Here is a 26975-nt window from a genome sequence, read left to right as displayed (position 1 = left end):
TAAACCCAATTCAATGAAGTCCTCAGCCTGAAGCCCAGAATTTGTAAGAAACTGGTTGAAGTGAATCAGACGGAGGCCCAGCTACGATAGTCAGAAAGTTTATTGACGAGAGCGCTGGTCTGTTGTACAAAACAATTCATTTTATACTGGCTTCTCACTCACACACATTCACACTAACATCTCCTACCCAGCCGACAAAGTTTAGGGAATCCGTGACTTACTCCCCATCCTCCCTCAAGATAGGGAGACCCTGGGAAGTACTCTCAGCGGCCCCGGCCAAGGTCGGCACCGAATCTCGCTCAGTCTGTTTTTAAGATACTATAATAGACATAACCTACACACACGGATGTATACAGTATATCACAAAAGTGAGTACACCCCTCACATTTTTGTAAATATTTGAGTATATCTTTTCATGTGACAACACTGAAGAAATGACACTTTGCTACAATGTAAAGTAGTGAGCGTACAGCTTGTATAACAGTGTACATTTGCTGTCCCCTCAAAATAACTCAACACATCAACCATTAATGTCTAAACAGTGGCAACAAAAGTGAGTGGACCCAAAGTGTCAATATTTTGTGTGGCCACCATCACCATCAGTACTCACTTAGTGGTACCACACACACCATTAGAATAATCTCATGATTCTAATCAATTTCATCATGATTCTAATCAATTTCATACAATCATATGGTTAAAGAATATTCTAATCATTGACATGATCAAATAAATCCCATTATAAATCCACCCTTAGTGACTAAATAATACACACTGATACCTCGTGTACTATCTGGAAACTTAAATGGTATCCAAGATGAATTCAAACCAATACATGTACATTCGATATTCATCAATGACTGTTATAGGCCTATATCCCATCATAACACTTCCCGTTAGGATTTTTATTACAGTCTTCATTAAAAAACACAGTCTTAACCCTCAAACATATGGTTTCAGGGTGGAATATTCTAATCATTCACATGATCAAATAAATTCCATTATCACATCCCTAACACAGTGGAAGGCCTGGTACAACTACCTGGAGTAGGACCCAAGATGGCTCCCCTGGCATCAGGTCTCTGGCATAGGTAGGTATGGCTCATTTAGGACTACAAATCCCATATTCTAGTCTGCATGTTGTGATGTGGTCTGATCAGGTGCAGAGTGGTAGTTCTATTGGATTATATTTTTATTTCACCTTTATTTAACCAGGTAGGCTAGTTGAGAACACCTTTATTTAACCAGGTAGGCTAGTTGAGAACACCTTTATTTAACCAGGTAGGCTAGTTGAGAACACCTTTATTTAACCAGGTAGGCTAGTTGAGAACACCTTTATTTAACCAGGTAGGCTAGTTGAGAACACCTTTATTTAACCAGGTAGGCTAGTTGAGAACACCTTTATTTAACCAGGTAGGCTAGTTGAGAACACCTTTATTTAACCAGGTAGGCTAGTTGAGAACAAGTTCTCATTTGCAAATTCTCATTTGCAACCTGGCCAAGATAAAGCATAGCAGTGTGAACAGACAGAGTTACACATGGAGTAAACAATTAACAAGTCAATAACACAGTAGAAAAAAAGGGGAGTCTATATACAATGTGTGCAAAAGGCATGAGGTGGTAGGTGAATAATTACAATATTGCAGATTAACACTGGAGTGATAAATCAGATGATCATGTACAGGTAGAGATATTGGTGTGCAGAAGAGCAGAAAAGTAAATAAATAAAAACTGTGGGGATGAGGTAGGTGAAAATGGGTGGGCTATTTACCAATAGATTATGTACAGCTGCAGCGATCGGTTAGCTGAGATGTTGTTTGAAGTTGGTGAGGGAGTTAAGTCTCCAACTTCAGCGATTTTTGCAATTCGTTCCAGTCACAGGCAGCAGAGTACTGGAACGAAAGGCGGCCGAATGAGGTGTTGGCTTTAGGGATGATCAGTGAGATACACCTGCTGGAGCGCGTGCTACGGATGGGTGTTGCCATCGTGACCAGTGAACTGGCATGGCCTTGTAGATGACCTAGTGGGCATCTCGTCATGGGATACTTTCATTCTACTTTGTTTTTATTGTGTGTGTGTGTGTGTGTCTGTGTGTGTGTGTGTCTCTGTGTGTACACACACACACCAAATCTCCAACCGGCTGGGGCGGACGAGAGGTGGGACCAAGAACCCAGGAGACACGCAAGGCCCTGGAAGACTGGTTACCAAGGTGACACCGCCACTTCCTCTGACCCATCAGGTCACTCGTTAACCAGTGTCATGACATTGCCCTCTTTGGGTACAGCGAGCACCATCCCCCTCTCTCTGCTCCTTCCACCAGGCTGCTGTGAGGTCCGAACATTTGTTCCGGAGAAGGTATAAAAGATCGGTGAAGAATGTAGCTCCAAACTGGTCCATTTGTTACATTTCGGTGAAGCTCATGGGAGACGGTGCGGCCACATTACCATAACGCTGTTTATATAATAGCCCCAGATATGACGTTTACATCTAGTTGTTGTATAAGTTGAATGAGTGAGGGTGATACTGTTTGTAAAATTGTGTAATGTGATTTGTGACTTTTTAATGAAGGAAACTCCCAATTCCCTTTTGAGTTGAACTAAATCAGAGGACCGCCCATGAGCCCAGTTAGGGTCGGGCATCCTGGGACAGGCCCTTTTCTGCAATTCCGAATAAAACCCCAATCTTGAGAATTCCTCAATAGACCATGTTTTTCTCCATTACAAGAGGACAAAGGTTGCAGACCATTGATGAATCTTAACAATACCACGTGGTTAAACTCTAAGACTATCGATACCGACAGAATAAGAACAAGTCTTTGATATTAATTACTAGTCTGCAGCTAGGAATTTGGTATCATTGAACGCAAAGAACGACAACCGCCGAAACATCAATTCTACAACAACATGAATGAATGTCGCTCTGAACTATCTCCTCTAACCACGACCGACAATTCTACAAAATAAAAACTTTAACAGCTATCAAGACGACACACTGAGCGTAAATATATATACACACAGATTGATTGCAATTGTTCCCGAATGAGTGAGCGTTCCTGAGCAAAGGATTAGTATAGTTATCAACTCTGTGGTGACCCGTTGTGAGTCGTTGTCAGTAGGGCTCTATAGTATCTGTTGGGTCGTCAATTGTTCAGTTAATCTCATTGATTTGTGAGGCGTTGACCACCACATCTTGCTGATTCCCTGATGAGAACTAAAAGAACCAGGGCTTCATGACTACAGGGGTCCATGTCACAGACTGAGGAACAAAACAGATGAGAACCCAAAGTTACGTACACTTTTGTACAATTGGCGACACTGATTAACAGCACAGATGGAAACTACACCTCCAGAGAGGTGCTCTGTTTACTGGACCCAATCACATTCCTTAATGTACCCCAGGATGAACACCACTGCCTCAATATTCACCTCACTACTCAAAGACAAAAGGCTCCAGAAAGGGGTTCTAATCAAACACTTTATTTCCAGATCCATAGTTTTTGAAAGACGTCTCAAGGGTTGCAGGTGTGACATCTTCTTCCATCTGTCGAGGAGCAAAGACATTTAATGAAGCCGTCAGCAAACTGACCAGCATTTAGATTAAAGGAAGACTGGCTCCCTAAAATCATGTATAGTACGCGAGTCACCTAGAACACAATTCATCACCAATAACTACAGATCTCAAGTAGCTCACCAGTTTGGAACCCCTAGTTGCAAGGGAAGACGTATTCTGTCTCAGCCTGGTCACCTGTAACCGCAAGACAGCTCCGTCTCAGTAAATGAAAACAAGTTGACCAAATGTTCCCCAGAAGAGGGGTTAGTAGAGTAACTTACTTGGCTGGTAGTAGTCATAGATCTTGACCACTGCTGGCTTTAGATTCTGTACTGGGAGCTCCTGTATGATGTCCAGGGTGATGCGGAAAGGAAGTAGTGATATCAGCTGTTGGGAGAAAAACAAACACACGGGTCATTAAATGATCGAAGCAGAAGTAACTGTACATCAAAATATATTATGTTTAAATGAAGCGCCATGTGAATGGTTTCAAACCGATAGATGGTTTTCACCTCACCTCTGTCAAGTACATTAACACATGGTCATCTTTGATATCAACACGATCCACTTGACTTGAACCCCTCAGCTGTGAAGACAAGTCATTGATATTGCATGAACAAAGAACCTTCATCCTTAAACAAAGGGACACAGATGAGGCAAGACATCCACGGATAAAGGTCCCAACAACTCACCCTCCCCAAAGAGTCTGGATCTGGAGAAAACCCAGAGAGCATTTTCAAATCCACTATAATCATATTGGTGGTGAGCTCCTTTCCATGATATCTGAGAAAGATGATTGACAACGGATTTTAATAATCAAATGCTTGGATTATTTTAGCCATAAAGACCAGATAAGCATTCTGACTGATCCAAGCCGAGGTACCAACGAGAAGGTCAATAACCTATACACAGGTATAACAAAACTAATTCATTTGGGTCAAACCCATTCTGCAGATCACACTCCAAGATGACACATTTAAAATAATTCATACAAATTTGTCCTTCATTCTTACAGAGACTGGAGCTTCAGCGTGACTCTGGGTCTCAAAGACTTCCTGTTGCAGTCCATCTCTGGAGTCACCTGGATACTGAGCGTTGTGCTTCTGGTAGGAGTAGGGACGTTGTAGCGGAGCACCACCTGGGATAGAGAAGAGGAAGTCAGGGAAACCATCCTGTCCGAATACAAACATTTTATGAGCCAGAAGAAACAGCTTCCCTGTAATGTGTATTAAAGTGCATCTTGCGCCACAGGACTGGAGCAGAGATGTGTATTCACTGACCTGCACTGAGGCACAAGCACTGCCCTGCACTTCAACGCTGTACTTCCCTTCTGTGTCCTGCAGCACCCTCTCCTGATACAGAAGCTTGTTGTTTTGGTTCACATGGAAGAGGCACCGGTCCCCACTGGGAGACCTTACCGTCACCGTGCTGGCTCCTCCTCTACTGAACACCCTGGTGGAGTAGAGAGCCAGGGCCTGGAGGGCCACCACCGTGTCCTAGACATGCACACCACAGGACAATCAGTTCAAAATGAAAAGAGACCATTTTAAAGGGTTGATTAATTTCCTCACATTGAACAGTTGCTAAAGTGACTAAATCCCAATTCCATCCATTACGATGATGGTTTTTAGGCTCTCAGTGGAAGTGAGCCTCACCAGGTTGGACATGGAGAACACATGCCCTGTGGTCTGATACGAGTCAATGTTTGTACTAGTGCACCGTTTCAGACCACTGGTGTTTAGGAAGTATACCTGGGTGGAAGAGAAGCCTCCGTAGGCGTTCTGCTGTCTCACCAGCCACCTGACGATGCGGGAGGCGTAGCCCAGGTCAGAGGTCGACCGAGAAGAGGCACTGAGGGACGCCAGCAGAACGTAGGAGCTGATCTCCACCTCCAGGGAGGGTGAGGTCTCCGAGGAGGACTGGGACCAGTGCAGGAGACCCCCTGAGGAGCACACACCAGAATAAGGACTCTTATTCACCCTAATACAGACTACACAATACAAAGTTCTGACCTCCCAAATTAATTTCCAAAACAATTTTAGGGTATTTTTTTCTTAACAATATTTTTAAATTATTAATTGTATTGGGCCCATCTGGAGTGCCAGATGGTTTGCACTTTTAGGAGTACTCCATTATCCAGGCATGCTCAATCAAGGCAAGACAGCGCTACCAGGATATCGCTCACCCTCTTGAAATGAGATGGTGTCGAGGTGCTGCAGAAGCCGGGCCCGTGTCTCCATGTCACCCGCCAGGGTGAAGGTGTAGGCCAGCAGAGCAGTAGCGTAGGTGTTGGACAAATCACTGGTGGAGTTCTTCAGGCAAGACAAGCTGTGGTCCACAACAGGATCCTAGAGCACAGAATGACAGCAGCACATTAAAAGCCAGCCTGGTTCCAGATCAGTTTGGACTGGGTTCCATTCAACTTGCTGTTCTGGGGCCTCAGGCAGGTCAAATTGTTGATCAGGGAACACTTTTTGCTGACGAACGGGATTGTTTGTCCTTGTACATTTTATTACATTTGTAAAGGGTATAATTTGTGTATATGCAGAGGTCCCCTGCTAAAGAGGCATGGCACTCTAAAAATAAACACCAACAGATCTGGGACCAGACAACAGCACATTTCCTTTCTCACTTTACAGTAGCATACAGAGCCTGATATCAGTAGCAACACACCTTAAGGGAACATTTTGCCATATGGTTAGTGAGAAAGTCCATATTGCAAATATACGGTCCCTTACTAAACTTCCGAAAACGTTTCTAAAATTCACGGACGGCGTCGGGCCGTGCGGCAGGGCCGGATCTACCGGGAAGTCAAACGAACTCAGACGTTCGGTTTCCGTTTTATAAAATAATCCAATTTGCATTTTTCCACTGTCCCGGTAAATCCCACAAGAGGACATAAGCAATCATATTGCAAATGTACAAAACATCCCGAATCACGACGTGGCCTTCTAAACGGAAAATATTTCGAAGCCGAAACTTGGTGAGCGTAGGTTTGGCATAATGGGCAGTTGGCCTAGACGCCATCTTGTTCCAGGGCCTCAACGTTTGAGTTGTGGCCATTTTTCTGGGAAGAAAGGTCCAAAATGAAAATAGAGCAATAATTTTTCCGCTTCACGTCAAAGTCAAGGAGCCTCTGGTGTCAATAACAAAAAAGAACCAGCCATTTATCTATCGTCATTTAAGAGAAATCGTACAATGTCAAATTGGTGATGTTTTTTTAAAACAGTTACAGATCCAGTTGCAGGGTGTTCATACAAATCTTTTTAAAGTGTGCTGCGGAGCTCTGCGAGATTTGTGATTTTCTGAAATAACTCACTAAACCCTCCGTAAATAACTCAGGATTCTGTAAAGGCATACCCCAGTCAGGATATGAGTTTATTTATAGCTTCCTGTGCCAACCAGAAGTGCCTTAAATGGTGTCATATTGGCTGTTTCCAAGGGTTAAAAAGGTCAGATCTTTTCAAAACTTCATGTGTGATTAGGCAACCCCCATGAACTGGAAATCAGTCATTTTTCCCATAAAATGTAAAAGAAAAACTAAATCACACACAGCTTGGCAGGAGGGACCCATTGGGGTGCGTAGAGACACAGTGCCTGTATTAGTTAACCTTGTTGGAACTTTAAAAGAAACGTCAGAATTCCAAAATCTGTTCTGGACCTCAGGTCGATGGTGAGTGCGTGGTGAGTTACGTGGCTCTAGAAGGTTCTCGGACCGAGAAACAGCCTCGTACATTTGCAATGACTTCAATTCATTTTGACCATCACGAAAATGACAACATTTAGAAATGTCCCAGACTAGGTGCATTGCGACCGCCTCGGCCCATAGACGGACCCCGTAGCAAGGCATGGGGGAAAAAAAAGTGTATTTTCAGCACCAATTAGGGTCTTGCTCTGGCACCAAATGACCTATCGAGCCAAAACTTGGGATTCAGGGTTGCCTCAGCTAGGCCTACACATAACATCAGAACTGGACCCGCAGCTGGAACGCAACTACGTTTTTATTATGGTTTGAATAGAAGGCGTTGTGAATTTTGGGCCAGCTCTGTAGTATGTGATAGTTGGCTACTAAACAAATGATATCCAATTGACTGATGGACAGTGACTTGCTGGTGACTATTGTCCAGTTGCAATATATTTAAACAGTGAGGTACCAGAATCACTGCCCAGCCATCAATTTCGCATTCCTGCAAGATTTTTATAGCATGACAAATTCGTGATGGTAAATGCCCATTGAACCATATTGCAAATGCACAGTGAATTTGCAAAAGTGAGAAAACATAAACCAATGAACATAAAGAAAACACAACGAGCGATCAATGCCCGGCCATCCTGTGTTCATCAGGCCAGTCAATTTGGCATTTCTGCAGGATTTTTGAGCATGTCAAATTTCTTATGGCATTTGGCCCCAAAAATAGTTACTTTTGACTTCCTATGAAATCACATTGCAAATGGACAAAACATATGCACAAGTAAAAAAATAAATAATGACTAAAGTATGTTGATGAAGTTCTTATACGTGTGTAGACACAAATCAAAAGAATTTCAAAAAACAGTCCAGAAAGCATTTTAAGGGGTTGCTAGGTTTTTGCATTTTTTTTTTCACTTTTTAAAAATGTTGCTTTTTGATGTTGACTTGTTGCATTTGCAATATGAAAAACCACAGTGGAGCGCGCTCGCCACCTGTTGGATTTTCAAAGTGTTACACCTGGCATTTGCCATATGGCATTTGCAATCAACTTTGAACAAAACGACGCCGAATTGAGTGATATGGTTTGTCCAGTGCCAATGACTTCCCATTCATTTTTGTCCATTTCAGGGGGGTGTTCCCTTACATATCTAAGCCCATTCTTCGTTATTTCATAGGCTACTAGCAGAGAAATTACTTCACTACGTCGTAGAAGCTGTAAATGACAGTTGATGTAAGACAGATTTCATACAGGAGGCTGAATGAGTTGCCTGTAATGACGGTGTGAGAGAAAATGAATGGTTCCATGGAGTGAAGCTACTTACCGTCACGGACATGTTGAGCTCCAGCATTGAAGCAGTGATGTAAGCCGTCAGTGTGACTTCATCCGTCACTCCACCCTAGAAAACAATGTCAAGACACTAGCCTGTTGAAATCAAACTATGGCCGGTCTGACGAAACAGACAACCAGTTTATTAGCAATACAAATACCTTCATTCGGTTGTTCAAGAGCTTCCCTAAAGTTCTGAAACAGCCATGTTGGCCTTGTTGACGTTCCAACCAAGTCTTGGATTGCTCCATCGTTGCCGGGTCAACATAGATGAAAGACTGGGCTTTGCCAAAGGATCTCAAGACAAAAGCAGTCAGCCTGAAGAAAGAAGTGTATTCATTTAAAAGCCCTGACATCACACGTCAGCTGTCCTATCCATCATCTCCATGCCAGAGATGCCATTTGATTGGTCAATATGTCACTGAAACTACCAGTAGGTTAAAAACAAGCCAAGTACTCACCAGGTGTTCCCCAAGCCTTGTCCAAACGTGCTGTACGCACCGTCGGCATTCTTGTAGTTCAGCTGCCTTTGGTAACCTGCCGATGGGTTATCATCATCAACGGTGACCAAGCGCTTGTTCTATTCCCAGAGTTGTGCCCCAAATGGCTCCCCAACCCTGTTCGTGGAGAGCTACCCTCCAACCAAGTTGGAATTAACCCCATTCAACCGGCTAATTATTAGAAGGGGAGCGAGATTAGGGTTGGAGTGAAAACCAGGACATACAGGAATAGGGTGCTATGAGACAGTAGAAAACCATGTGTTGGGTCAGTGATGTTAAGACATTGATATCATCTGTTATTCAGCTCCGCCGTTACCATGACAGCAGGGTACACCGTGGAGAAACACTAAAATAAAAAAACGAAATCCTCTAATTAGACAAATCCAGCCCGGTTTGTGGATTTGGCATCTAATAGACAGATTTTAAGGGACTCTCCTACCACTAGTGAGGAACTTGGTGGCCTTTTCTAGGATGGCTGGCGTGAGCTGCTCTGTGTTCCTCAGGTACTCCAGGATGTAGATATTGGGGGAGAGCAGGGCCATATTCTGCTCCCCACACCCATACGGCATCTGCAACAGTCCATCCAGGTTGTTGAGGGCCCGACCCAGGATGTCCCCTACAGAGAAACAAGGGACTTCCGTTACAGCAAACAGCAGCATCGTCACTGGAGAAGGGTCGTCTTCCCACCACTACACAATGGTTTATTTTACCCAGAACTGAGAGGGAAATCCTAGCAGAGCCAGCCACCACATTCTGGGGAAGTTGCAGTTCCACCTCCTCCGTCAGAGCTTCTCCTGTGGACACAAAGAGGAGCTGAATGAAGATGATCACGTCAACCACCGTGAACATTCAACGTTGATTCATTACTGACCAGTAGGACACAGCAACCAGTTGTAGGTGTGGCTCTTCTCTGTTCCCTCAGCCTGGAGGAGGAGAGGGATTCATTTCAGAGGCAGTATCTGTGCTACCTAACGTTAGTTCTCCCACAGCAGTAGACTACATACCTTCACCAGCAGGCTCCGTGTGACTGTGTCAACGCGTCCTCTCTCCGGTACGTTCACAACCCCATTGTCACACGCAGTCTGGGACTGGACAGCCTCCGCACTAACAGACACGTTCAAAACCCCTACACACAGTACAGGTTACACAACATCCAATACGGTGACAGTACACAACTCAGGTTGACATCCATTCTGCCGTTTGAACAGATGAAGACTAACCCAGGACAGAGGGGGCCATTGTCCAACTGAACGTCTTTCGTCCATTGGCACACAAGCACGAGGAGTCCTGGACATCACGCAAGGGTGTGAGAGTGTAGTCTGAGGAAAGAGCTGGAGTCACAGAAACCTGCCAAAGAGGAACACGGCGTAAGATAACAATACAACTCAAGAAACCATCCTGGTGCAGTGTCGTACCATGATGCACTTGGAGAGGTAGTTAAACACAGTGGCCTTCAGCTCAAAGTGCTCTCCCCGGATGACTGAGTAGGGCAGGGTGAGCTCCAGGAAGAAGGGCTGGAAGACCGTGAGCTCCACCAGAGGAGCCAGACCGAAGCCACTGGGGGCCAGGCAGAAGACCTCAGTCTCCCAGGTGGTGATGGTGTCTGGGACTGTCAGGGGGACATCTAGAGATCCAGACTCCCTGGAATACAGAGGTCAGAGTTCAAACAGAAAGCCACCAAGTGAGCAATAGAGAAGGACTAATTGCAACACAGTTTGTTGTTACAAATGCATTTAAGCTTTATCTAACCAGGGACACCCATTGAGGTCAAAGGGTCTTTCCTCAGTTTACAGAGGTTCAGGTTCCTAATCTACACCACTACTGTTTGGATATGAGGCAAGAGCTAAGAGGGCTTTCACCAGAGGTCGGCCTCACTCCGCAGAGCACTTACCCAACTTCCACAAGGTCCCAAATCCATGTCTCAGGGAAGAATGTACGGACCGTCTGTATGGGTGGCGGAGGTGGAGCGGCAAGTCCACCAGCCACAGCCATTTCAAGTCTAGGACCCGCTGATCCAGGCCTAGCCATTGGGCTGTAAGCTACTACCGACACAAAACATGGCCATTAGTGTCAAGTTAAAAATAGACTGAATGCTGCTGGGCTCAGTGAGTGCATGCAGTGTTTAGACCAGTTTAACCAGGCTTTGTTATTCTAGCAAAAGGTCATCCATAACCCAAGATTCATTAGACTTGGCAATGAGAATAAGGGTTGGTCAGGACATCTCACCATAGGAGCGATAGTACTGGTTCCCCTGGTAACTGAGGCAGGAAGGTACTCTTATATCCAGGTTAGTCGCTAGCTTCAATCCCAGTGTCTAGAAAAAGCAGAACCAATTTAGTAATAAAAGTCTGTTTGTCATTCTATTAAGTTTAACAGTGTAAGATTAACACATTGTAACAGTATGGTGACTGATTCATCAAGTTGAGAAAACAGGGCAGAAATATTTACCTGAAAAACTGCATAAGGATCGTTTGTCTGCTCAGACGGTCCATATGGGTGTGGTATTATGGATCTCCTTGGTCTAACGCGTAAACACGCTACCGGATCTTCAAGCTCGTAGGGAATATAGGTCGTCTCCTTGACCGGTAACAAATCAAATATCTGGAAAGGGACAACAGGGAGGTGTGAAATTACCAAACAGAACAGACCGAAACGACTACTTGGGAAACACTCCATTTTGTTGTCCATTGCTAAAACGTTTAGAAAGTTGTCCCATCAACAAGGAGGTGCTTTCCAGTTACTGAGAGACAATAGAAAGTGGGCCTCAAGCCAGAGAATGAGTCCCATCACATTTGATAAAAGCTCCCAACAGTGAACAGATCCACTCCATGTCTGCTGTAGTCACTGGTTGTAATTCCCAGCACCACCAAAACAGTAGGTACGGTGGTACCACCGCTGTTCACTTCAGTGAGCCGTGTTACCTTGTCAGCATCCAGCCTCTTCCCTGGCTCCATGACGCCAACACTCTGGTCAACAGCACCGAGGCCACAGAGGGAACCGGGCCGGGCCGAGAGATGCAGGGTGTTCTCCTCCCCTGGGACAGCGTTGGAGGGAGAGAACTCCACCGACACCTGGCAGACACAGATACCATTACTCCAGGTATGATACAGTCTGCATGGAAATACTGGACACCTTTCATAAAGGGACAACAATGTTTGTGATATACAGTTACTGGGGATATGCCAGACTCCTCCACACACCTTGTTCCTGAAGCATTTCTCAGTGGGGAAGTTCATGCTGTGGGCGATGACAGTCTCACTGGGTAGCATACTGTACACCAGGAGCTGAACCACCGGCGCCATCTCTGGGACCACTGCCAACGTCAAGGTGACGTCACCCTCAGCTACTGCAACGCAAGAGCAGGTCACTCATTAAGCACCTTCCAGAATGTTCAGAATCACTTAATGAAACTCACTCACCAGGACTGTCCTGCTGCACAGTAACATTGATGTGTCCATGCTGAACTATGACCCCTCTGGACAAGGCCTGGAGGGAAAGGAAACAGTTCTCAGCAACAGAGTGGAGACGTTGCAACCTGGACTCACGGGGTAGACGTAACACGGTTAACAAATCCAAGACTCCAATTAGCATGATACGTTAGCACCTATTCATTTGTGGATGCCCATCATCCATTTTCTATAGGTTATGAATTTGATAAATGTATATTACGAATTCCAATTTTTAACATGCGCAAGGTTGGGTTACGGTGGTTGATTAGGACTATTGGTGTAGTTTAGGAACATCCTTCCTATGAAAGTGTGTCAAAAGGAGTGCAAATAGGAAATATGGTGCTATTTGAGAGGCACCATGGGTTTGCAGGTTGTTCCTGGTTCTACTCACCAGGTAGAGGACAGCCACAGAGCCCTTTGGGACAGTCTCCCCTACGATGGCATAGCGGATGGTGATGGACACCGCCTGCCCACACGCCAGTGGTTTCTCCACCTTCTGAATAGCCAGGGAGCTGGACGGTTTAATGTCAGCGGGCTGGATCAGCGAGAGTAGGTGTTGCCCTCTGTTGAAATAGGGGACCCTGTATCCTGGGTACTCCACTTGTGGGGTGTCGCTCACCTGGAAAGGAACAGTAACTAAAGGCCCAATCCTAAATCAACCCCTAGAACCCGTCCTATATACAGTGGGGATCTGAGGGGATGACAGGAAGCAATATGGTAACAGATCCACCTTACTTCCACCTAGCCTGTTAAGGTCATGACCTCTGGGCATCGTTTCCCCAACAGTCCTGGGGACCCCAAGCGGTGCACGTTTCGGTTGCCCCGTCACAGGAATGTCATAATTCCTATATGCGTTCATTAATTAAATGCACTCTGTTTAAGAATTTGTAAGATTCTTATTTGTATAAAAGACCAGTCTTATCAAAATTAGATGATAGTATTTATTCTCGGAGCTCACTGCCATGAAACCACAAACAGTTTATATACTAAATATGTAGGTTATAAAATGTCTTTCCTCCTATGACCAGGAAAGAACAGGTTCAAAAGTTGATTCCAACCCACTAGCTCACTCACTTATCCAGATTAACTTCTGGAATCTTCACCTTCATCCATCACCATTTAGAAGACTTTTCCATTATCTGGAACTCTCCATCTTATCTAAACATCCCAGAGCTAAGTTGAGTCGGTTCAACCGTAGGTTAACGACCCTTTTGCTTGCTTAAAAAGCCACAATCCTTCCTTATGAATTGACATTATTAATTAGATATACTCTTTATTATAAGTTTAATTAGTTATAGTTCTATTTAAAACGTAGATATTGTTTAGTCCCAGACACTGGCATAGAGTATAAAGTCTCTCAAACCTAGAAGGAATCATACTTACTACGAGGTTAATATTCTCTTTGGGCAGACTGGTTGTGTTGACGGAGAACCTGGCAATACCACGACTGTCCGTGGTTAGGTTCTGTAGTCGTAGATATGAGGACCAGCCTTTCTCCTCGAACAGGTAGACTAACATGTCAGAGATGGGTGTGTTGTTATATCCAACAGCATTTATCTGAAGAAAAAGGGGTGTTGTATGAATGAAGTGACACTGTGACAGGTTAAAGGACATATTCATAGCCTGTTATACATTGAAAAGTATTAGTAAGTTCATAGTATGTGAGGATCTTAAAACATCTAAGGTCAAAAAGATGCATTCAGTATTAGTTGATAGAGATTGATAACATTCATATAATTGTGTTAAAGTTCAAATCTGTCAAAGGGTACGAATTGTGAGAGTAATGTATAAACGTTATATTGATTACTTTATTTTGTGGTGCCTAAAAGTGTTAATCTGTGATCTACGAAATGCTCTTAAACTAATGAGCCGGAGATCGATTGCTCTGGTCTCCATATTCCTGGGGAAATTCGCGGTCTTTTCTCATTGAACTAAATGTTGACTTGAGAATACAACACCGTATCACTCTCGTGATTATTTCTCCCCTGTTTTCAGGTACTTTATTGATGATAAAAATAGTAATTTAAATGTTATAACACCATGTCATACTGGTTTTAGTTCAGGAAGCAGGACAAACCAAGCATCCACAATGCAACAGGAATGAACATTTGGACTTACCTTGCCTTTGATAATTGATCCATGCTCATAGATTTTGGGATTGCTAAATGTGTCAACAAATGTGAATTCTCCAATCACATAGGACAGTTCTACATTTTTTTGCCTCAGACAGTAGATTTGGGGGCGTGTCAACAAATGTGAATTCTCCAATCACATAGTAATACCTGTCAAATGAAAACAAATATAGTTTTATTTCACAATACAGAAACAGCTTCCATTAAAACAGCATTACACAACACCCTGCTGCAGCACCAACGGTCAAAAAGCCCTTTCTTACAAAACCTTGAGCCAACGCAGAGTAACCCAAACTCAGTTCTGGGACCCCCTGGGTGCACCTTGTAGTTTCTTGCCCTGGCACTCCAGCCGATTCAAATCAAAACTACATTACGAGATGGTTATTTCAGTCAGCTGTGTAGCGCTCGGGCAAAAACCAAAACTCAGGGGGAACCCCAGGACAGTTAGGGAACCTGATCTAATTAAACAGGCAACAGTTAAGTCGCCATCAGCTGAAGTGAAATGAAGGGTTTGTATTGAGTCAACAACATGATGCATCTCATAATGATTGTGATGAGGACTTGCCTGTCCCCTCCTCCTGTACTTCTGCATGGAAACTAAACACGTCTCCAAGCAATTTCTCTCCTGCATTCTTTGTGAAAAGTGCCATGTTGAAGACACAAGAAGCACAGCCAGTATGGTCCATCTAGGAAAAGCAAGCAGAACCACACATAAAAACACATTTAAATCCCATTCAAAATGTAACATGTTGGTAAAAACAGCACTACTCGTTTTAGGAAAGCATACAGACCTCTATTGACTCTTTGTGGCATGGAGGTGTGTAATCAGGAACTCCTTGTGGATTTCGCTCATCAATTGTTATTGGTATCACTGCATTGTCCACCAAAGGTCGGCACAACTTGACCCCTGCTTTACCAGGTACAGGCTGCCCATACGTGTATCTGATTTCAATTCACAACAAGACAAGTGTCAACTTCCTACATCCAGTTACCATATTAAAAACATAAGACCTAAAGGCTTGAAGTCAGGCGTTTAACACGGTCAATGAATCTGGACCTGTATTCATAGAGCCTCAGAACGGGATCAGTTTTAACTATAGATCATAATGAACAAGGTCACATGTCAGGCTGGGACCTGATCCTAGAACTGCCATCCTAATTTGAGATGCTTTATGACCGAAGAACCAGCTGTTCATGTAAATGCCACTAACAAATCTCAGGGATCCTAGCAGCAGTTTAAGACTTGCGCAGTAGCACTATAGGTCTTCAATTAGCATGGGTCATTAATGCAGACCACATGCATATTTAAGGACTTTTAGATTTAAATAAGTGTATTTGAGTATCCTCAAATGCATACATTTCCAAGTGTATTATCAAATGAAGCTACAGTACTAGCAGAGGCTGCTGCCTACAGACTTGACATCATTGGAATACTAGTCACTAGTAATGCTTACATACCTTGCATTACTCATCTCATATGTTTATATTGTATTCTATACCTCTGACATTGATCACCTATATCACTGTAAATAAATTAAATACTTCTAATAGTAATTCAACCCAGGTCTGCCTTCACGTAATGAGATAATTAATGACGTGTAGTGGAGTTACACATCACCTTGTAACTACAGTACATTGCAAATCACCAATAGTGTTTACTCACTCTGCACACACTTTCACTTCATACTCTTCTTGAACAACACTGATCTTGTCAGTGAGGTTCATTTTGATCTCAAACTTGGGCAAAACTACAGATAAAAAGAACAGCAGTCAACTCCACAACGTTCCAGGATTGTGATGCATTGATGCAACATTACCGAGCATGAAAGAGAAACTCAACCTACCATACTGTTCTACCTTGAAGTTGTGGTAGATTTTCTCTTCACCAATCCACACTACAATGGTATAGGATCCTACAGGTGCTTCAGAGTTCAGGGGTGAGAAAGCTGCAGAATGTTGCCACTGGATGTAGTGTTGACCCACTGTCCAATCCGGTTGTGATTAACATCCTGTTGGTTCATAGGAAGGGGCATGTTCAGCAGGACACGACGTTGTGGAAAGTTCACAACGGTATACAGGACAAGGAGTCAGTTCTATCTGCAACATTCATCTACTGAAGAGGGCCCAGATTACACACAACGCTGATTGGAAGTATCTTCTACAGTAGGTGGATATGAGGACCTAGCTAGCAGGGGAGTCATAATGCTGCAGTCTTTACACAGACAGTCAACATAAAGTTACACCAACAAGGATCTTACCTCAAGTTCCACAATGTTGTACTGTGAAGGGCAAAGACAAGAGATGGAGTCATGTTTCATTAAGAACTCCAATGACAAAACAGAGCATAGCCGTCTACAGCTACTAGACAGGTGATTGGCTTGGTCACTTAACGTAAACATCACATGTAGCATTTGCAATTCAATCTCGGGAAAAGATGATCCCATACATTCCAATCTGACCTATATGAAAGGAAGCCTCATGTCCTGGCTGGTTGATTGCTGTACATAATACCAGACTGCTATGTCCATCACAGTAGTGTGACACTTCTGCATCGTGGATTGAAATAGTAGAGACTGAACTAAAATACTATTGTCAAACGTATATTTTCAACTCACCAGCTGATTGACGGGGCTAAAATGGGTATCCAAGGTGACGACTCTAAAAAGCACTGTAAACAGCCAACGACAAACACAATGAGAATATTAGAAGCAGAATTTCAGGCAACTTTCTCAATTCCAAGGATTCCCAGAAATACTGGTTGAGGATTTCCAGCCTGATTCCAGTGTACATATCCTGATTGAACCCAGGGGGATTTACTGCATCTGCACCACATTCCTGAACAACGAGGCTCTTCAGATGTCTACCGTTTCTCTCTACAATCCTCATAAGCCACGCATGACGTTAGAACAGACTGGGGAAGAGCATTGCCAGCAATGATGGTGTTCTTTTCTACACAATTATTGCCTAATGCATTTCAAACAATACTTCCTTCAGATTTCAGTCCGACAGTACTTCATTGTAATACTGTTATGGCCTCAAATAAACAAAGGGAGCACGGTGGGGTCGTGGATAACTGTTGATGTCAAAGTGGGGTCAGGGGCCCAAAAAGGTCAAAGCCCCGGAGTAAACCATTACAGAACATTGGCCCGTTTCTTAGCAACCAGACTAAAGGTGTACCGGCTCTAACATTACCCGTTTGTCCTGGGTTGTAGATTGGTTTGTCCGTTTGGATGAACGTCATGGGGCTGTAGGGTTTGATCATGACCCTTCTCTCCTCTGTTGATAGGAATGTTTCTCCTCGAACCTCCACCTTAAAGTTCTGCACTTCGTCGCTCTTCACACTAGGCGCCTGTCAGGGACGGAAACGGGGCAACGCCGGTGAACAAACGGACCGATAACATAGGACATTCAAATGTGGTGCCGTGTGGCCCAGTTGGTAAGAGCCACTAGCCACTTCAAGGTAGAGCGGTTAACTCCTGCAGGGATCCCATTATGCATTCAGCCTACTGGAAGTTACATATAGAAATGGTCTCAATAGTATATACTAGCATTCAATCAAAACCTGGTACAAATTGGAAGAAAAGTTCTAGTAGGCCACCACTGACATTTGCCATAAAACAAGCTGGCATTGCACAAAGAACCTAAGCGATGCATCAAAGCTGAGCAGTACAGTCCACTCTTAATGGAATGGTTCTGAAAGTCCACCAGTGCTGGGCTGACCTGAAACTGGAAACAGCGGTGAAACTCTTGGTCAGAACTCTGGTGGAGAAGTCTCTTGTTCTGCCCGTCGGCCATCAGAGATACGGTCATGACCAGGGTCTCGTTGGGCTGCAGAAGGCTGGCACAAAGCTTGGCCTCTGAGCCTGCCTGGATCACTGCAGGAACGGCTACCATGTAAACCCTACAGAGAACACACCCGGCAACAGGAAAATCAGTACATCTCTAAACCCAAAGCCAGTTGAAATATACAAGAGGGGATAAAGATCTGCAGAAAGGATAGGTGAAAAATTGCTCTGACAAGTCTGATCACTAAATTCTAACTGCAGATGGACTTACGGTCTTGGAGTCTCTTGACAGACACAAAGCCAGTGAATGCAGGCAAAGAGTATCCATCTCCAAACCTGAAGCCCAGGAAGAACCATGACTAAAGGAGAAAAAGAAACCACCAAGTCTGTTATGACCCAGTATTCCTCCTAGGAAAACCTGCCGACTGCAAGTTCATTTCCTGTCATTCTACCATTGGGCAAACAATTTAAAAATTGTATGATCAATTTCATGCAATTACTAAATTTGCCAATGGGCAGAAATAAGAGGCCAAATGCATTATTATTATTACTCTTATTACCGTCAATTCTAGACATTCCCCCGTGACTATGTCATTTTAATGATAACTGAGTGAGTGACTAACAAATCAATGTTAGTCTAGTGTGCATAGTCTGTTACTAAAGCCTTTTAGCGTGCATTTGCTATAGCCTGTAAAAAAACAGATGAATGTAAAAATAAATAAAAAAGTTAAGCGTTAATTTATTAAAAGTTAATCGCCGACCTGTTATGTGAATAATGATTGCACTACAAGTTGCCATAACACCTGTGGTCTAGGTATACTCACCACCGCGATTTGTATATCGATTTAAAAATGAGAAGACTCGGTCACGTCTTCTTAAATATCCTGCAGGTGCGCGGCTAGTTCCGTATTTGTTTTCTAGTTACTAAGCCCGCACACCTGCTGGATATTGAAGGCGTTCGATTAAGCTGAACCTGGGTTGCACTTGACCGGTAGCGAGGAGCTCCTCTCAAAAGGAACAGTAATCTGCGCTGCCCATTCATAATAGTCAACAAGGCAGCATGGTGCATCGTTCAGGATCATATATGTCTTTTCGATAAAATGGTCGAGTTTTCCAATATTGGAAAGGCAGCTAAAGCACATAATGGGGATTTTATCAACACCGAACACTTAGGCCGATGACATGCATATGAAACTATCATAAATCATTACTCCACGTGCTTCACCTTGTTTTGAACCGAATTCGCATTTGGCGGCACCTGGCTCATGCCGGAAGGACACTGCAGTCTGGGAGACACATTAAGGACACTGCAATCCCGTATCACCATGTGCAAATTCCTCCCGGGCCTACATAAACCCTGAATTGTTTACACTATTGATGCGTTCGTATCCAAGTGGGAAGTGGGAAATTACCACATAGGACTGGGAAAAATCCACTTGAACGGCCCTCCAACTGGTAATTACTAGTGGGAAACTCCTCTATCATCCCGAGCTCCCACTTCCCCACATGCTGACCTCTGATGTCATCTACTACTGAAATTACCTCGAGAACTTTCAGGAGTTAAATGCAACAACAAACCATTGTTCATAAAAAGCTATCTATACTAAACAAAAATATAAACACAACATGCAACAATTTCAAAGATTCTGCAGAGTAACAGATCATATAAGGAAATCAGTCATCTGAAATTAATTCATTTGGCCCTAATCTATGGATTTCACATAACTGGGCAGGGGCGCAGCTATGGGTGGGCCTGAGAGGGCAAGGGCCACCCGCTGGGGAGCCAGGCCCCTGCCAATCAGAAGGAGTTTTTCACCACAAAAGAGCTTTATTACAGACAGAAATAATCCTCAGCACTTTACTTCTTGCGTTTATATTTGTGTTCAGTGTATTAATATGGTTTTTGAACACTATAATTGGTTTACATGCATGATGGCTTTACTTGCACAGCTTGTTGGCCATTAGCCAATCAGTATTTTTCTCAACGAGTTCAAAGCACTTCAATGCATCCAAATGGTATTTACGACCTCACAAAGGGTAAATTCCCACCTCCCACTTGTTTACATATGTAACCAGGCATATGTATGTAGGCATATGTAACCAGGCCATTGAGAGAAGAATGGGTAACTGCAGAGTTGGGGACATTCTTGTTTGAGAAAAAGACCCCCTCTCTGCTCCGTGACCCAGAAACCAATAAGTGGTTGCGTGGTCGAGCAGTGTGTCAGTTCGTTAGTTGGCAAACGGGAAGAGTGTCGTCCCTCTGCTCTGACACAGAAACTCCGTGACACAGAAACCCTCTCTGCTCCGTGTGGGTTGCGTGGTCGAGCAGTGTGTCAGTTCGTTAGTTGGCAAACGGGAAGAGTGTCGTCCTCTCTTCAACAGCCACCTTTCATTGAGGATAGTCATGTTTCCTACTGCAGAAGAGTTTTGAAATCTGCCAAACCCAGTTTGAATCAGCTTTTGTTTTGTCAGAGGAGAAAAACATGCACATGTTTAAAAGCAATACACTATTTATCCCTTTATCTATAACCTGGCAGGTTAGGAGAACTAACGTAGCAGGTTAGGAGAACTAACGTAGCAGGTTAGGAGAACTAACGTAGCAGGTTAGGATAGTTGATATGGCAGGTTAGGAGAATTAACGCTGCAGGATAGGATAATTAACTTGGTAGGTTAGGAGAATAGCTAATATGCTACACTGGTTTATTAAGTTGTGCAGCCCAATCAGCCACACAAAACTTTCTCACATCCTCTCTTCTCCTCAAAACCCATTGGATGAGAAAGCTAAAGTCCAGCCCCTCTGACCTTTTCCTCCAATGGGTTTTGAGAAGGAGATGAGGAAAGAGGACACGAGGAGGATGTAATTGAGCTCTTCCCCATGACTCCATTGAGATCATAGAGAATGACTCACGGTGACAACTCATAGAGAAATCCCCATATCATTCCCATTATGGCGTCTGTGAGGCAATCTCCAATTTGCTGTAGTCAATTTTCTTCTTCTAAATCAAAATCAAATGTATTTACAAAGCCCTTTTTACATCATCAGAAACATTTCAAATAAGGGCTGTGTTTCGTGTAGGCACCTTTAGTTCTTTATGATAAACATTTCCTTGTTTGACCACTAGGTTTTATGGGTATTCTGACAAATACTGTGGTACTCTAAAGCGTCTGTGACAACATGAGGCAATATCCATTTTGAAGTAGTAAATTCTCTTTCTCACGATTGGCTGTCCTGGTAGGACATCACTCCAACATGGTCACTAGGAGTGATCAGCCAATGAAGTTGGAAGTCCCACCCAGTTGAGTACATAAAAATGGTGGAAGCTCTAAATGGTGCTGCCCATGCTATACAGCCTTTTGGCCACTAGAGGCCTCTATCATTCTCTATGCTTTGAAACCGCTGGTCTACCATATTGACACTCCCCAGTAGGAGCATTCCTCCATAGGAATGAATGGAATTCTACAGTATTTTGATTAAAGGTTTCAAGGACAAAACTACATGTATTTAAATATTTTGTTGTTGTAGTCGGGGCCGTAACATTAGTAATCAAATATGCATATACTTTAAGGAAAATTACAGTTTTTTTTCTGTAAATATCATATTACCTTTCACAACAACAACCAAAATCAATTAGAAATGTGCTCTTTATTTTGTGGCATGGTGTGAAATGCATTTATATAACCGTCCTCCAGGTGGTGCTGCTGTACAGTGGGTCAGAATAAGACACTTTGGAGACTATTGCCTATTATTCCTATTACTTGGTCTTGGTTCTGTTTTTTACTAGATCAAATTTAGAGTCAATGTTATGCTATTCCTGTGTTCTAAACAGGGTTGGATGATTATTCCTGTGTTCTAAACAGGGTTGGATGATTATTCCTGTGTTCTAAACAGGGTTGGATGATTATTCCTGTTACTGTGTTCTAAACAGGGTTGGATGATTATTCCTGTGTTCTAAACAGGGTTGGATGATTATTCCTGTGTTCTAAACAGGGTTGGATGATTATTCCTGTGTTCTAAACAGGGTTGGATGATTATTCCTGTGTTCTAAACAGGGTTGGATGATTATTCCTGTGTTCTAAACAGGGTTGGATGATTATTCCTGTGTTCTAAACAGGGTTGGATGATTATTCCTGTGTTCTAAACAGGGTTGGATGATTATTCCTGTGTTCTAAACAGTGTTGGATGAGTATTCCTGTGTTCTAAACATGGTTGGATGATTATTCCTGTGTTCTAAACAGGGTTGGATGATTATTCCTGGATGGATATGTATCCTCGTTGGATCAACTATTTACTTCAACTATATTGACTTAGTTTTCCACTGAATCTCACTGGGTAGGACTGATTATTCCTGTGCCCAGGAGACACAGGTTTGGACACTTATTCCTGGAGTTCAATTAGGGTTGGACTGCAGTACCGGGTGAGATACAATAAGGTTACACTGCAGCCCTGGTTAGACACATTAAGGACACTGTTGCCCAGGAGTATTCCTGGATGGACACTGCAGCCCAGGAGACACATCAGGACACTGCAGCCCAGGAGACACATTAGGACACTGCAGCCCAGGAGACACAATAAGGACACTGCAGCCCAGGAGACACAATAAGGACACTGCAGCCTGGGAGACACATTAAGGACACTGCAGCCCGGGAGACACAATAAGGACACTGCAGCCCGGGAGACACATTAAGGACACTGCAGCCCAGGAGACACAATAAGGACACTGCAACCTGGGAGACACAATAAGGACACTGAAGCCCGGGAGACACATTAAGGACACTGCAGCCCAGGAGACACAATAAGAACACTGCAGCCCAGGAGACACAATAAGGACACTGCAGCCCGGGAGACACATTAAGGACACTGCAGCCCAGGAGACACAATAAGGACACTGCAACCTGGGAGACACAATAAGGACACTGCAACCTGGGAGACTCAATAAGGACACTGCAACCCGAGAGACACAATAAGGACACTGCAGCCCAGGAGACACAATAAGGACACTGCAGCCCAGGAGACACAATAAGGACACTGCAGCCCAGGAGACACATTAAGGACACTGCAGCCCAGGAGACACAATAAGGACACTGCAGCCCAGGAGACACAATAAGGACACTGCAGCCCGGGAGACACATTAAGGACACTGCAGCCCGGGAGACACAATAAGGACACTGCAGCCCGGGAGACACATTAAGGACACTGCAGCCCAGGAGACACAATAAGGACACTGCAACCTGGGAGACACAATAAGGACACTGCAGCCCGGGAGACACAATAAGGACACTGCAGCCTGGGAGACACAATAAGGACACTGCTGACCTGCAAAACGATTAATCAAAATCTAAAACTGTCCCTTACCTTAGACCTAACCCAACTTTTAACCCTAACCCAAGGACCTAACCCAACTTTCAACCCTAACCTAACCTCATTGTAGCCCTGGTAGACTTTAAGAAACACTCTAGGTAGCCATTTGAATAGCCCACTGCAACCCTGTGTAGACTATTAAACACATTTATACAACAATAGCCTGTTCATTTAATGCTATTTCTTATCTACAGACTACACTCTAAAACACATATGTCAGCAAGGCCAGGGGACACATCCGGCCCGCGAAAGGTTTTTACTGCCCCTGGGATGATCTTGATTTATTATTAAACCGGAGACCTGCAGCAAGCCCAGCCCGAGACTTTTACACGCACCAATACTACATTTCCCACAATGCAACGGTGAGACCGAGCAGTAAGCTGCTTCATTTCTGCATTGCCAGCAGTTGTCAGCATCACAGTAAAATTAACTGCAGATACCCATCAAAAATGGCAAAACGGAAGGTGGACACTGAGAACCGGGGTTTCAAACAAGGTGGGAGTCGGAGTATTTGTTCACGGAGGTAGCTGGAAAACCTGTGTGTCTTCTGTGTGGAGAAAGTGTGGCGGTACTGAAAGAGTATAATCTGAGACGACATTATGAAACTGAAACACGCGACAAAAACAAGAATATGGACATGGAACAAAGGCTACAAAAGGCAGAGGAATTAAAACGAGGCCTCAAATCTCGACAGGCTCTGTTCAAAAAAGCCAAATCACAAGGCCAGGCTGCTGTCAAGGCCAGTTTTATTTTGGCAGAAGAGATCTTTAAATCAGCCCGGCCATTTGCGGAGGGGGATTTCATCAAAAACTGCATGATTAAAGTTTGTAGACTTTGCCCAGAAAAAAACAACTTTTTTAAATGTGAGTCTGAGCAGAAACACCATTGCCGAAGAGTAGACCAGTTGTCCATCAATCTAAAAGAGCAGCTTGTGAAAAAGGGAAAAGATTTCATTGCATATTCCTTGGCTGTGGATGAGAGCACCGACATTTCTGACATTGCCCAGTTGTCAATTTTCATCCGCGGAGTGGACTCCAGCCTAAGCGTGACAGAGGAGTTTTTGGCTTTACGTCCTATGCATGGCACAACTACGGGGCATGATTTGTATGAAGAGGTGTCAAGATGTGTAAATGAGATGGAGCTGCCTTGGGAAAAATTCGTGGGTTTGACAACCGACGTACACCTGCGATGTGTGGACACAGGAGCGGACTGGTGGCATATTCGGGAAAAGATGCAAGAGGAAAACGCGACAGGTGAGCTGACAGCTTATCATTGTATCATACACCAGGAAGTACATTGTCGGTAAAGCCTTGAAAATGGACATATTCCATCATCACGCCTACAGTTAACTTTATCAGAGCCAAAGGTTTGAATCACCGCCAGTTCAAGGCATTTCTGATAGTTAGAAACGGAGCATGGTGATTTGCCTTATCACACAGAGGTGCATATGGCTAAGCCAGGGTAAGGTGCTTCAAAGATGTTTCCTTCGTGAGGAGATTTGTCTGTTCTTGGACAGCAAAGGGATAGACACAACACAACTACAGACAAATGTTTCTGTAAATGGCTTTTCTGTGTGACATTACGAGTCATCTGAATGCAATGAACTTGCAGCTGCAGGGTCCTGTCATCTCTGATATGTACAGTACAGTGAAGGCATTTAAAACCAAACTGACTCTGTGGGAGACGCAGATGCGGAAATTCTTTGAGCCACTTTCCCAGCTGCCAGACCATGAAAGAGAATTCTTATAGTGCTTCCCGAGCGCACAGTTGGCTGATAAAATAGGTATGCTTGCCGCTACTTTCACGCCGATTTGCTGACTTTGAAGCACAAAAAAGCAGGTTGGAACTGCCTCGGTAACCCATTTGCTGTTGACGTGGAAAGCTCACCACCAAACCTCCAAATGGAGTTGATTGACCTCCAATGCAATGATGCACTGAGGGCAAAATATGCAGTGGGTTGCGGAGTTAGCCCGTTTCCTCCCCGACACAATGCCCCAGCTGCGCATCCAGGCTGCTCAAACGTTCTATGTTTGCACATACCTGTGTGAACAACTGTTTTCTTTGATGAACTTGAACAAAACATCACACAGAAGTCGATATTCCTGCTGAACACCTCCACTATTCTGAGGATTTCCTCAGCTCAGAGCCTACCCCCCTGAACATTGATTCCTTGTGGAAAAGATGGGACACCACCATATCACCTCAACCTCAAACAAGTACATTATTGCAATCACATATTTAGAGTTTTTACTCAGTTCAAGTTTTCTAAAAGTTAAAGTTTAATATTTGTTTTCACTGCATGTTACTATTCCTTAAACAAAGTGTTGTTTTTGATTAATAGATTTTTGCACTTTATTTTATTGTATTTCAATCCAATTATATTAAAAATATTTCAGTTGAGTGGATGATAGAAAATTGCTATTATTGTTTTTTTCTTTGATAAATTTAGCCCACTTTTGCTAAAATAGAAAATATAGGCTACTGATGGCCTTGAATACCGGTTTCTTTCATTTAATGTTCATGTTATGGGGATTTTTATATAAAGGAAATTTTCTTTTGTGTCTGTTGAAAATTAAAGATTACTGACAGAGCCATAAGAAAATATTGCTTTATTTATCTGATCATATTGGAATATATTTGTTAGGTTTTCATAGGTTCAATATAGGTTCACTAGACTATATGCGTCATTTAAAAAATTTTCAATGAACATTCGAACAGTCCGGCCCTCGGCTTGTAGCTAAATTTTTATTTGGCCCTCCGTCCATTTGACTTTGACACCCCTGCTCTAAAAGGTAAAGGTTCCTTATCCGTTAGTGGTTCTTCAAGTTGAAATTGTGGGGAACCCCTATAAGGTCCCCTATAGGAACCCCTATAAGGAACCCCTATAACGTCCCCTATAAGGAACCCCTACAGTACATATTCCTATAGGACCCAGTACATATTCCCCCTATAAGGACCCTATAAGGACCCCTATAAGGATAGCCTTCTTAGCCTAGCCATATTCATAGCCTACGGTACATATTCTTATAGCCTACAGTACATATTCCTATAACCTACAGTACATATTCTTATAGCCTACAGTACATATTCTATAGCCTACAGTACATATTCTTATAGCCTACAGTACATATTCTTATAGCCTACAGTACATATTCCTATAGCCTACAGTACATATTCCTATAG

General features: G+C 43.5%; 1 protein-coding gene across 1 annotated transcript; it reads right to left on the bottom strand.

Moving 5' to 3' along the window:
* Positions 1 to 3460: 3460 nt before the first annotated feature.
* On the bottom strand, positions 3461 to 19320 carry LOC118380930 (alpha-2-macroglobulin-like). Its single transcript, XM_052513997.1, is given in 38 exon segments — positions 3461 to 3540; positions 3691 to 3744; positions 3831 to 3936; positions 4067 to 4135; positions 4242 to 4332; positions 4563 to 4687; positions 4830 to 5045; positions 5301 to 5491; positions 5735 to 5897; positions 8563 to 8637; positions 8729 to 8885; positions 9029 to 9104; positions 9507 to 9683; positions 9778 to 9861; positions 9939 to 9990; positions 10072 to 10193; positions 10288 to 10414; positions 10483 to 10708; positions 10959 to 11109; positions 11294 to 11381; positions 11516 to 11668; positions 11989 to 12138; positions 12268 to 12413; positions 12487 to 12553; positions 12908 to 13135; positions 13900 to 14073; positions 14635 to 14737; positions 15210 to 15334; positions 15440 to 15590; positions 16312 to 16396; positions 16493 to 16582; positions 16585 to 16657; positions 16907 to 16927; positions 17264 to 17316; positions 17841 to 17997; positions 18369 to 18549; positions 18705 to 18792; positions 19258 to 19320. Coding segments are annotated over 36 exon segments (4380 nt in total). The 5' UTR covers positions 18791 to 18792; positions 19258 to 19320; the 3' UTR covers positions 3461 to 3540; positions 3691 to 3703.
* Between the last annotated feature and the right edge of the window lie 7655 nt (positions 19321 to 26975).

The sequence above is a fragment of the Oncorhynchus keta genome, unplaced genomic scaffold (assembly GCF_023373465.1).
Source record: "Oncorhynchus keta strain PuntledgeMale-10-30-2019 unplaced genomic scaffold, Oket_V2 Un_scaffold_1494_pilon_pilon, whole genome shotgun sequence".
Classification (NCBI taxonomy): domain Eukaryota; kingdom Metazoa; phylum Chordata; class Actinopteri; order Salmoniformes; family Salmonidae; genus Oncorhynchus; species Oncorhynchus keta.
Note: the sequence above shows the minus strand (reverse complement) of the source record. Positions and strands in the feature narration are given on the sequence as shown.